Genomic DNA, 13,370 nt, shown 5'->3' with positions numbered 1-13,370 from the left:
CTGACATCATACCAAACCTGCTGAGGAAGTAGAGGCGCTTACGTGCTTTCTTCATGATGCCATTGGGGGGTTGGGTCCTCAACATAGGAAATATTCTTCACAGTAACAACATGCATGAAGGACAGGCCAAAACACCAAATATCATAAAATGAAGTAACATGATACATTCCAGACATCTCTTAACCTTCCCATCGCAAGGGGCCCAGCCACAAAACACCAGTTAGAATTCACACAAGTTCTTCACTACTCTGCCAAACCAAAATTCCCTGCGGCCACTATTGTCTTAAAATGACTTCAATACCAAACGTTCTGGTCAAACTCTGGCACGTCACACAACATACAGTGGAAGCAAAAAGGCAGTCGACGATTCGGGCGCCAAGTGCTTAGCCAAAATGTTGACTGCCTTTTGCTTCCTGTGAATGCCGCGTGACCTGCTGAGTTTTTCCAGCACTTCTGCGTATTGCACTAAGCCCCCAGCCTCTGCAGGGTTTTATTTTTGTTTACCTCTGAAACCGATGGCTGTGTCCTCGACTCTCAAGCATCGACCACTCGGGTTAAACATTTGCTGAAGTTGTTCCAAGTTTGGGGGCAGGTTATGTAAATAAGACTAGCACAGCGAAGGCTGATGTATTAATGCCCAGGACACATGCGCGTCATGTAAACCAACCCTGATACTCCAACGGTGAGCCCTGCCAACCAACACAAACTTGGCCAACTTTTTGGGGTAGGCAAAAAGCAGTCTCACCCGACCTCAAGGTGGCTTCCCAGCAATGAAGTACATTGGAAGGTTCCACCAGTGTAATATAGGAAACATGAGGCCTTTTAACACAGAAAACCCATTTAATTGGCATGTGAACGACACGCCTTTCAAGGCAGCTCGGGTCATTCACACTGAACCAAGAAATGCTGGGTCAGTGCGACCTTTTACATAAGCAAGCTGGCATCCCAGAGCAAAAGGAGGCAGGACCTGTAGCATTGCAGCGTTCTGTGTGAACCCTTTTAGACAAAAGCTGTTGCGAAATGCATCAGCTCTGATACTACCTACCTTGGTAGTATCAGACATGGGATGAAAATGAACCCCCATCCCACCTTTCTTGCATTTATACAGATAGGTAAGGCAGTTAATTCCTGTCTTTTAACTGCTGTGTAAAGGAGGCTATAGAGACCAATGTGCACAGAGTAAGCTCCCACACACTCATTTAAATAAACCAGAAATAGGATTAATTTTTGACAAAAAAGAAAATCGCTGAAGCTCTCTTTGCACCTTTAGTTTCAGATCCACAATTTCCATCACTGTACACTGTTACATTCATCTTCTATTCCGCAGCATTGCCACCATGGTGGCAACTTGTTGTTACTCCCCACTTCCTCTGTTGTTTGAGGGGCTTCCCCTCGAACTCAGCCTCTCAATGCCCGGTAACAGAAGGACTCTGGCCTGCAGTCCATCCTCGCAGTGCTCTGGTGTTGGCTGAGCCAAGGCTCAACGTGGCCCTCGGCATGCCCTCCTGCAGCCTGCTACATGCCAGTCGGCAGCATTCCCACACCAACATCTCTGTGAGCTGAACGGCAAGAGAAAGCGCACCCACACCTGCCCCATACTGAACAATGCATGTACAGCCAGACCATTTATTTTATTATTGACCTATTGGCCCGGACAAACTCCCACAGTCTCCAAGATACTGCCACCGGTGACTTGTGTCGGATCTGAAAGGAGACAGCTTCAACGATGCAGCATGCCCTCAGTTACTCCACCCCGACCATCATTCCAGATGTCTGCAGCTGTGGAACTGCATTTCAATACCAAGTGAAATGAGTGCTCTCCAGTTTGCATGGAATCCCAAGGAATTCCAGAAGAAAATAAGCATATGCTAACAACTATCCGCACTGCATTCATTTTGTTAGAAGACATTCACTTTCTTTTTGAGAGAACATAAGAACATAAGAAATAGGAAGAGTGGGCCATCCGGCCCATCGAGCCTCATTCAATACCATGGCTGATCTGATGATAGGCTCATCTCCACCTGCCTGCCTTTTCCCCATATTCCTTAATTCCCCGTATCCCTTAATTCCCCTACTCTGTAAAAATCTAGCCAACCTTGTCATAAATATATTCCTTGAATGAATCAGTGACACAGTGAAGGTATGTAGAGAAAATGAGGATGGGTAAGGGAGGCAGGAATTGGTGCACTGAAGGTACATCCCATTAGATGAGGCCACGTCAGATCCAAGCTAAACTATGCTACGACAATCAGAGACTCCATACTGGTCCCAAAGTGACAGTAGGCAAGGTCAGTGAAGTCTGGCTGATCACTATTAATGATTAATTAAACCCTGAGAAGCTGCCCTCTTCAGTATCAACTGGATCTTTTATTTAAAAGGGCCACAAACAAGTTAGCTCCACAAAATACACACACAAGCATTAGAGTTGGATCAGTACAGCTCAGAAACAGGCCCTCGGCCCATGCACCAAGCATGATGTACAAACTAAAACTGTTGCTTGCACCTGAAAGATTGCCCGCATTCCCTTCATAATCTTGTCTGACGAGAGAGGAAAAAAGCAACAATGGAGGAACTCGGCAGGTCGCGCAGCATCCAGAGGAGGTAAAGAAACATGCTGGAGGTTAGGAGACAGAGGGAAAGATGGGGGGGGGGGGGGGAAATAGAGTTAACATAAACAATATGTTAATACCATTCAGTTAGAGGGTACCTCTTGTGTCTTGGTGTGAGCTTGCAGGCGCCTCAGATTGAAGAGACTGCCATCCGTGCGGTACCGGATGTAAACAGCGTCTTCATTGTTGGGGTCCTTCATGGCTTGGTTCAGCATCATGCTGAAGAAGATTGAAAAGAGGGTTGGTGCGAGAACACAGCCTTGCTTCACGCCATTGTTAATGGAGAAGGGTTCAGAGAGCTCATTGCTGTATCTGACCCGACCTTGTTGGTTTTCGTGCAGTTGGATAATCATGTTGAGGAACTTTGGGGGACATCCGATGCGCTCTAGTATTTGCCAAAGCCCTTTCCTGCTCACGGCGTCGAAGGCTTTGGTGAGGTCAACAAAGGTGATGTAGAGTCCTTTGCAGACGATGCCGCTTTAGTTGCCAAAGCCCTTTCCTGCTCACGGTGTCGAAGGCTTTGGTGAGGTCAACAAAGGTGATGTAGAGTCTTTGCAGACGATGCCGCTTTAGTTGCCCATTCAGAGCCAGCTCTTCAGCGCTTGACGTCCTGCTTTGCGGAAACTGCCAAAATGTTTGGCCTGGAAGTCAGCCTGAAGAAAACTGAGGTCCTCCATCAGCCAGCTCCCCACCATGATTACCAGCCCCCCCACATCTCCATCGGGCACACAAAACTCAAAACGGTCAACCAGTTTACCTATCTCGGCTGCACCATTTCGTCAGATGCAAGGATCGACAATGAGATAGACAACAGACTCGCCAAGGCAAATAGCGCCTTTGGAAGACTACACAAAAGAGTCTGGAAAAACAACCAACTGAAAAACCTCACAAAGATAAGCGTATACAGAGCCGTTGTCATACCCACACTCCTGTTCGGCTCCGAATCATGGGTCCTCTACCGGCACCACCTACGGCTCCTAGAACGCTTCCACCAGCGTTGTCTCCGCTCCATCCTCAACATCCATTGGAGCGCTTACATCCCTAACGTCGAAGTACTCGAGATGGCAGAGGTCGACAGCATCGAGTCCACGCTGCTGAAGATCTAGCTGCGCTGGATGGGTCACGTCTCCAGAATGGAGGACCATCGCCTTCCCAAGATCGTGTTATATGGCGAGCTCTCCACTGGCCACCGTGACAGAGGTGCACCAAAGAAAAGATACAAGGATTGCCTAAAGAAATCTCTTGGTGCCTGCCACATTGACCACCGCCAGTGGGCTGATAACGCCTCAAACCGTGCATCTTGGCGCCTCACAGTTCGGCGGGCAGCAACCTCCTTTGAAGAAGACCGCAGAGCCCACCTCACTGACAAAAGGCAAAGGAGGAAAAACCCAACACCCAACCCCAACCAACCAATTTTCCCTTGCAACCGCTGCAATCGTGTCTGCCTGTCCCGCATCGGATTTGTCAGCCACAAACGAGCCTGCAGCTGACGTGGACTTTTTACCCCCTCCATAAATCTTCGTCCGCGAAGCCAAGCCAAAGAAAGAAGAGAGGGTACCTAGACAGCCTCTGCTTCCAGTGCCCCAAACACCACCCCCCCCTTCCCTTATCAACTTTTGTGTCCCACCCATATTCAATTACACCTTTTCACAAGATATAGGAGCAGAAGTAGGCCCATTGGCCAATCGAGTCTATTCCTGAGCTGATCCGTCCCGTCCCCCCCACTCAGCTCCACTCCCCAGCTTTCTCACCATAACCCGAGATGTCCTGACTAATCAAATACTTGCCAATCTCTGACTTAAGTACACCCAACGACCTCGCTTCCACTGCCACCTGTGGCAATGAGTTCCACAGACTCACGACCTTCTATAGAGCTGTGGAGATATTTTTTTTTGTTAGTTCTGTGCTCCTCCCCTTGCCCTGCCTTTTAATTCAGGCACCTGCCTAATTTTTACTCATACCTTAAAGAAGGGCTCAGGCCTGAAACAATAGTTTTCTATGTTTACCTCCTAAGAATGATGCGGGACATACTGAGTTTCATATTTCACTTCATGTCTGTCCAGAAGCCTTTTAAGTTTTATCTGCCATCACCACTACTCCTGGCGGCCTGTTCCACAAATTTATCCCTCCTCCCAACACCTAAAATACATGTCCTCCAGAATGGGACCCTTCTACCCTGGGGAAATGATTCTGAGTGGCTATCCTATCTATGCCTCTTGGGTCAGGTCTCCCCTCAGCCTTCGACGCTTTAGAGAGAGCAACCCAAGTTTCTCCAACCTTTCCCTGTAGCTCGCAACCAGGCAACATTCTGGTAGCCCTGGTTGAAGCAGGGTGAACATTGCAGCTGAGAGAATGAGACAGGGAAAGAGTTATCCCAGGCAAAAAAGCATGACATCATATACTTAGACCAAAATTCTCCAAAGGCAAGGAAGAAGGAACATTGGAGATTTGGACAATCGCATGTATAATCACCAAAATCTGAAACAACATCAACAAGATTGTTGGAATATTGGCATTTATGTCAATAGCTCTATAGGACACAGCAAGAAAGTATTTGGATATCCGTAAGACACAGGAGCAGAAATAGGTTATTCAACCCATCAAGTCTGCCCCGCCATTCAAATTCCCATTCAGCTACATTGTCAGGCCTTCTCCCCTGGATGATCAAGAATCTATCAATCTCAGCCTTAAGTATATCCAATGACCTGACCAATGGCAGCAAATTCAACAGATTCACCACCCTCTGGCTGAAGAAATTGCTACGCATCTCTGTCCTAAGCAAACACCCTTTAATTCTAGAGTTCTATCCTCTTGTCCTAGACTTCCCCACCATGGGATAGAGCCTTTCACATGCCTTTCAACATTGGAGATATCCCCTCATTCTCCTAAATTCCAATGGATGCAGGTCAAGAGCTGTCAAATGCTCCTTGTAAGACAACTCTTTCATTCCTGGAATCATCCTGGTGAATTTCCTTTGTATCATCTCCAACGTCAGCACATCCTATCTTAAATGTAGAGCTCAAAACTGCTCACAATGCTCCAAGTGAGGTCTCACCAGTGCCTTATAAAGCTTCAACATCACATCCCTGCTCTTATATTCTATTTTTCTCAAACTGAATCCCACTATTGCATTTGCCTTCTTCATCACTGGCTCAACCTGCAAGCTTACCTTCAGGCTATCCTGCACGAGGACCCGCAAGTCATTTGCATCTGGCTATTTTCAATTTTCTCCCCTTTTAAAAAAAATAGTCTCCTAGTCTCAAAATTTGACACTTCCCAACTAATAAAGTGCACTGGTGTATGGAAGAAAACACACCAGGCACACTGAGGTCCAAGAGGAAGGGAATGATCAGCTTTATCCAAACACAATCCAATGGAAGAACTCAGCAGTCCAAGCAGCATGAGTGGAGGAAAAAGAATGCTGTCATCTTGGACAGGGACAAGGGTCCTTCATCAAGACTGATTCCTGTGGGCTCCAGCCCAAAATATCAACGGTTTCTTTACTCCCACTGATGCCGTTCCACCCGCAGATTATGGGTTTAGCCTCAGGTTTCAATGTTGGCTGTCTCCTGTGTGTTTCAGGACACGTTTTACAGCCGCCTGTTGAGCAAAAAAGGTCAAGCAGACTTGTCATCTGATACCAGAAGCTTTATTCATTTTGATTCTGAATCAACAGCCAAATGTGAAACACGTGGCTAACAACTAACTTGGTGAAAGTTAGAATGTGCGCTGCTGACACCTGAAGGATCTGTAGAGTACTGCTGGTGTCGTGATGAAAACTCCTACGTGAAACATGAGTCTCCAGACGCTGTGATTGTAGTAAAAACACTCTGAAATGCTGGAGGAACTCAGCCGGTCTCACAGCGTCCATAGGAGGTTAAGATATATTACTGCCGTTTTTGGCCCTGAGCCCTTCTTCAAGGAAAAAGCAAAGAACAGGGAGGTGTCAGAATAAAGACTGAAGACTGGCCGGGGAAAGAGTTCAGACCAAAACAAAGGTGTTAATTCGATAAGTGGAAAGAACAACGCCATCTTCAAATTTGCCAACGACACCACGGTAAGTGGGTTGTATAGAGAAAGGTGATGAGCATACAGGAGGGAGATTGAAAACTTGGGTAAATGGTGCACCAACCATTTTGCAATCAATGTCACCAAAAATTAAGGAACTGATGGTTGACTTCAGGAAGGGAAAGCCAGAGGTTTACAATCCAGTGATCACTGGGGGATCAGAGGTGGAGAGGGTGAGCAAATTTAAGTTCTTGGGAGTCACTATCACGGAGGATCTTTCCTGGACCCAACGCACTAATGGCATCGTGAAGAAAGCACATCAGCACCTCTACTGCCTCAGGAGTTTGGTAGGGCACAAGAAACCCTGGCAAATTTCTACAGATGTGTGGTGCAAAGTGTGATGACCAGCTGCATCAGGGTCTGGTATGGGTACACCAATATTTCTGAGTGGAAAGCCCTCCAAAAGGTAGTGGACTCAGCCCAGGACATCACAGACAAAACCCTCCCCATCATCGAGAATATCTGCAGGGAAAACTGCTGTTGGAGAGCAGCAGCAATCATCAATGATCCACACTACCCAGCACACGCTCTGTTCTCACTGTTGCCATCAGTAAAGAGGTATAGGTGCCACAAGACTCACACCACCAGGTTGAGAGGAGGCAAGACAGAAGATAAGAGAGGTGCGAGAGATGGGTAGAAGGAGAATTCCACCATTAGACTCAACAACAAACTCAATCAGAGACTCATTTAAGGATTCTTACTTGTGCACTTTATTGATTTTTTTAATTCTCTCTGTATTGCAGTTTGTTTACATTCATTCTCTGTTTAAAGTTTTTTTTCTATGTTTACATGTAAACGCTGAGTACAATTTTATTGCTCTACCAATAAGTGGTCATTCTGCCTCGCCCGCAGGAAAAAGAATCTCAGGGTTGTATGGGATGTCATGGCTGTACTCTAACAGTAAATCTGAAAGACAGAGGGAAAAGGGAAGAGAGAGACGGAGCTGTGGGGAAAAGGAAGGAGGAGGTTTAAACCGACACCAGAGAAGTCGACGTGGGTGCCCAGATGAAGTCAAGGTGTTGCTCCTCCAATTTGCAGGTAGTCTCAGTGTGGCAATGCGGGAGACCATGGACAAACACATCAATGAGGGAATGGGATAGGGAATTGGAATGAATGGCCACTGGGAGATCCCCGCTATTGCTCAAGAAAGAAATCTCCCAGTCTGCAGCCCATCTCTTCAACACTCTCATCCTTGGAATTCAGCATCCACTCTCAATGCATTATTTCAACTTTCACTGTTCCCCATTCAAATTACAAGGATCTAGAAGTGCTGAGATATATAGCGGGCCACAGGCCACATACCTCTGGACAAAAGTCATTCGATCAGGCTCCGCATCCTTACCCCTGCTTACCAATCCTTACTACTGGTGAATGTGTCCCTGCATCTCCCCCCTCACCTTCATCCAAGGCCACCAACAGACCTCCCAGGTGAGGCAGCGATTTACCAGCTCACTGTCCAACCTGATCGACTGTATTTAGTGTGGCCTCTTCCACATCAGTGAGATAAGCTGGGGCGGAATGCCTCTGGTCTGAGAGTCTGGGTTCAATCATCCTGTGGCCAACCATTTAAACTCCTCCAATCCATTCCAACAGTACATCCATTGTCAGAGCGAGGCGTAAACCTGAGGAACAACACTTTTCCCCCTTCCCCCCCTCCCCCTCCCCGTCTGTCTTAAATTTAGCATTAACAGATTTTTCTAATTTTAGGTAACCCCCGCTTCCATCTGGTTCCCTGATTTCCATCTACTTTTTACCTGCTGCTTTCACTTTTCTCTTTAACTCCTCCCCCCATGATTCTCCTTCTACCCATCTCCCACACCTCTCTCATCTTCTGTCTTGCCTCTTCTCAAACTTCCATTCCCCTTCCAATACAAATGACGTGGGATAATGAAGATTTTACTTCCTTGACTCTTCTGGGTTGTTTTATGGATTTTTAGCTGCTAACTAGGAATATTACCTTAAAATTTTCCTATCACGTACCTTATTTTTTTTAATTTTAGATCCAACCTATTTTTTGTGATTTCCTGTCATACTTTAAGTCGACTTCAACCGTACAAAACCATCAAGCGCAACGTGCCGTTGAAAATTCATTTTCTTCATTCGCACTTGTTCCCGGCTGATCTCGGTGCCATCAGTGACAAACACGGTGAAAGGTTTCACCGGGACATTGCGACCATGGAAAAGCAGTACAAGGAGAATAGAATCCATCAATGCCGGATATCGTTGGACACCGACGCATCAGACGCTGAGTACAAACAAAAATCAGCGGTAAGACATTTTTAGATCAGTTGAACTAACGCAATGTGTCAGCGTCATTATGCGATTAAACAGGCTCAATTCAAAAAAGGTTAATTGAATGACTCTCCAACTTCCTACATGCAATGGCAAATCTGAAATTGCGTTTGTGTTCAACTTGAAGTTAGCTATCATAATTCCCAGTTTTGTTTTCAGGAACCAAACCTTTTAGAAAAAAAATGTTATCCAGTGTGATCAACCCCTTTTTTACTCAAGTCGCAAAAAAGGGCCCAGACCCGAAAAATTGACAGACCATTTATACCCTTGCTGCTTAACCCACGGAGTCCCTCCAGTGGCTGACCACTGTGTGAAGAGGTGCTCCCAGAGGTTTAAAAAAAACCACAACGCTGGAGAAACTCAGCTGGTCCATGTACTTTTTATAGCAAGATAAAGATACATAGCCAGTATTTCAGGCTTGATATATTCTTCTCCAGTATCGTGCAGACTTTTGTGTTTTACTCCCACAGAAGTGTTTTTGGATCAACCTTTGTCACAAGGAAAGGAGAGAGAAGCAGATTGAGAGACAAGAACAGGTTTAGCTCTTTTGAGCAGTGGGGTCATATTCCAGGAGGAGGGGATAAAGGGGTCAAGAGAGGGCATTCAGGCTGTGCCGAGTGAAAGTTGGTTCAGCAAACAAGAACATGCCATTGTGTCCTCAAGGTTACCGAGTAATGGCATCAGGATTTAACAGAGGACAAAGTCTACAAATTCAAAGGTTACAATATGCTAAAACCCCACATTATTTGCCAGCTCAAGTTTTAAAAAAGGCGAATTCACCTTTTATGGTGACAACCTATAATACAGATCCTGCAGAGCCTTTATGCAGAGCTGAGCCGGGAGCCAGCTTCCAGAGCTGAAGGAGGTGGGCCAAGTGGAGCAGTAGCGCCGTTCGCCACAGTGACGTCAAACATACGCACCGAAAAGGGAAAAGTGGCCTATATTCGAAAATGGCAACCAAAGAACAGGTAAGAGCGCTAGTGGAGATCTGTGCAAGCGGTCTTAGGACTTGGGCAGATCTCCTGTGCAACATAATAGACTCTATTAACCATATGGGGTTTTTTTTAATTTGCGCCCCTGGGTCACAGGCGGATGGTATCCTCACGACATCATCACCCCTCCCCTTTGGAGCCGCATTCAGCGGCATTCCTTTTATGGAGGAAGTGTAGTGACTTCACTCCATTTCCGAGTCTACTCCAGGAAGGTGGAAGATGGAGCGAGTTCGACCAGTTGATCCACCTTCGGACGTGAAGCGATTTAAAGACAGAGAATATGACTTTACAATCGCTTCCCCCCCCCACCCCCACTATAAAGTGTGGAGAGTTGGATTTATTTTTGCAATGAAACAGTGGGGGAAGAGGATGAGGTTCAACAGGAGGACGTCTCTCAGCCAAAGATGTCTGTGCAGCACAGCATTAGGTCTTAACTACATGGAGAGAAACCCTCGCTGAATGGAGAGGATAGAAGTCACTGTCTGTAAATTGGAGGCAGATCATTGAGAAAAGGAAGTCGAAAAGTGGATGGATGAACGTCAGACTTCACAAACACCAATTAATTTCGCTACTTGTTAATTTCACTCCGATTACCATACACGATAAGAAAAGGCTGGTATCTGGAGTCAGCATGGCTTAATAGACCTGATCATCTTCCTGTCAATAATCCTAATTATTTTTTTCTCTCTCCAGTACTTCAACAACTCACAAAAGAAAATTCATTAAAAAAAGTTTTCAATTTTTATTGAACATTTTTATTACATTTGTAAAAAAAAAATTGGAACCTGGAAGAAAAGGTGATTAGACTGAGTGATGTGATGGTATCTCCAGGGATCAAACAAATAGTCACTAAAAACATTTGCCTGACTTTTAGATCAAATTATGACTGGATTTTACAACATTCTCCTTTCTCGACAAGACACAGCATTTCTTCAAAATTCGTCCAACATCTGGCCTCTTACCAAAGTATGCCAAACCTCTCAGCTGTGCTTATTACAGAGCAGAGGAATGTATTTTGGCCCCCTCTAATATCCCTTTGATAGGGAGTGAACAAAGCCCCAGACTTTGGAGTTCATTAGAAGAGAGACATATCGATTTTGACAGCCTAGTTTCATTGACAAGAAGATACAAATGCCCATTTCAAAAATGAATAAAAATGTTTTTCAACACAATGTCCACAATTGTTACATTATCAATGGTACCCAAATATAAATACTCGATAACCCAACCTGCTAACCCTTACACGCTCATCCCCTCAGAACTATTACGTATTTTAAAAAAGTGTTCGCTATAGATTAATCTTACTCTTATATTTCAGCCAAAGCTAAAATGTACCAAAAAACTGTTCTTAAAAAGTTTACATTTTCAAGTATTCTGCCCCCCAAACCCTCCCCTCCCCCCCAGCACCACAGCTACTCAAAGCGTCGACCTCTGACCGACTGTAAACAAAAGACAACCAAGGGGAAGACACAATGGCATCCGGTTAATAATAACTTTTTTTAAAAACCATATCTACGTTAACAACATGCACTGCAAACCTTAAGGATGGTGGCCAAGGGTGAAAGGGTTTGCCTGGCGGACGAGGTCCAATAGTGTTATCACTATAAATCGCCCCTTAAAAAATAATTAGCTGCCTTTATCCTGCCAGCATTAGACACAGCATCAGTAAGAAAATGCCTTGACGTCCTTTCATAAGGAACTTCCCGGCTTCTGCGACCAACACAAAGAAATCCAGTCCCGAGGAAGGCGGAAGGGTCGGGGTCGGTCGCATGGGAGAACCCTCTGTGGTTCTCAAACAGGTATTTAACACCGAGAGAATTTGAAAGAAGAAAAAAATACTAATCGCAGAAAAATTGTTGTGTGCATCCTGCTATGGCTTTTGGTGTTGCGATATGCTGTAGGATTCCGCATCTTCCGTACTGGGATACACATTAGGTATAAGAAAGGCAAGGGAAGGCATGTTGGGCTTATCCTCACATCGTAGAGCCTTTTGCTTGCAAAAGCTGTGGGAGGGAGGGAAGGAAAAAAAATCAGAAAGAAAAGTTTTAAATGTGGATGTCAAAAATAGTTTTAAAACATTGCTTTTTACACCACTCAGTCTCCAACCCACTTTAGATTTGAACTCTTCTTGTACCAAGAAAAGGGGCAGCAACTCATCACCTCCTCTCACATTCATCTGTTCCATGAACTCCTAGGCTGGTGTTCACCACGAGACAGAAGTAGTTGCCTGGCTTAGCTACAGGGGTGAAGTGAGCAGTGGGATATATATTTACATTCAGGGTGAAGAATCTGTACCAGAGAAATGAACTGTTAAAGCCTCACCAAAAGGTCTTTCCAGGGCAACTCAAGTCACACACAGAGAAATAAGAGGATGTTCCAGAGAACCAAAATCTTGAAAAGTGACAAACCGACGGCTCACGTCAGTGCTTTACATATCCAGCTCCCCGTAAAGGGAGGTTGAAGAGTGAGAGATGGGCATACCTGCAGAAAGTGCATCACTGAGATACTTCCAGTTTCCTTTAACTGAAATTACCCATTTAAGAAAGCCACGCGGTTTAGTTTACACTGCATCGTGCTTCAAATATTGGGTCTAAAAAGAAAATGCTGGAAGCCCTCAGCAGCACATGGCGGCATCAGTGAAGAAAGGATTAACATTAATAGTAAAACACAAAAATCTGCAGACTCCGTGATTGACGTAAAAATGCTGAAGAAACTCAGCAGTGTACTTTATATGCCAAAGATAAAGATAACATGACCTAGGAGCAATAAAACAGGCCATTCAGCCCATCGAGTCTGCCCAACTGTTCAGTCATGAGCAGATCCATTTTTCCCCACCCAGTCCCACTGCCTGGTCTTCTGCCCATAACCTATGATGACCTGGCTAATCAACAACCTATCAACCTCTGTCTCAAATGCACCCAATGACTTGGCCTCCACAACCACCAGTGGCAACAAATTCCACAGATTCACCACCCTCTGGCTGAATAAATTTCTCCACATCTCTATTCTATGTGGACGTCTTTTAAACCTGAAGTGGCACCCTTTTGTCCTTTTCACAACTACTCTACCCTCGCCTTTCAACATGTTTCAATGAGATTCCCACCATGCCACCCTCCCCATTCTCCTAAATTCCACAAATCCAGGTCAAGAGTTGTCAAACGCTCCTCATATGACAACCCTTTCATTCCCGGAATTATCCTGGTGAACCTCCTTTGTACCCTCTCCAAAGTCAGTACATTCTTTCTTAAGAGGAGTCCAAATCTGCTCACAATACTCCGTGAGGTCTCACCAGTGCCACATCCTTGCTCTTATATTCTATTCCTCGATAACCTTGACGAAGGGCTCAAGCCCAAAACGTTGCTTATCTATCTTTATCTTTGCTATATAAAGTTTACCGTTTGATAGGTTT

At 45.3% G+C, this 13,370-nt stretch overlaps 1 protein-coding gene across 5 annotated transcripts in view; it reads right to left on the bottom strand.

The window, feature by feature from the left end:
• LOC138748214 (BTB/POZ domain-containing protein KCTD5-like) overlaps positions 1-13,370 on the bottom strand; it is a 139,924-nt gene that overhangs the window by 110,439 nt on the left and 16,115 nt on the right. Inside the window, exon 6 of one of the 5 annotated variants that reach the window (XM_069908018.1) lies at positions 7,364-8,922. The exons of 3 other annotated variants lie outside the window; for them this stretch is intronic. In XM_069908018.1, the coding sequence (XP_069764119.1) occupies positions 8,809-8,922 (114 nt within the window). In that variant the 3' untranslated portion in view covers positions 7,364-8,808. Of the gene's footprint in view, positions 1-7,363; positions 8,923-10,683; positions 11,965-13,370 lie in introns of those variants that run through there. One more of the 5 variants, XM_069908022.1, reaches the window with a different exon arrangement.

Source organism: Narcine bancroftii, chromosome 13, assembly GCF_036971445.1.
Source record: "Narcine bancroftii isolate sNarBan1 chromosome 13, sNarBan1.hap1, whole genome shotgun sequence".
Lineage (NCBI taxonomy): Eukaryota > Metazoa > Chordata > Chondrichthyes > Torpediniformes > Narcinidae > Narcine > Narcine bancroftii.
The sequence above is the reverse complement of the archived record's forward strand: the minus strand, read 5'-3'. Positions and strand labels throughout refer to the sequence as shown.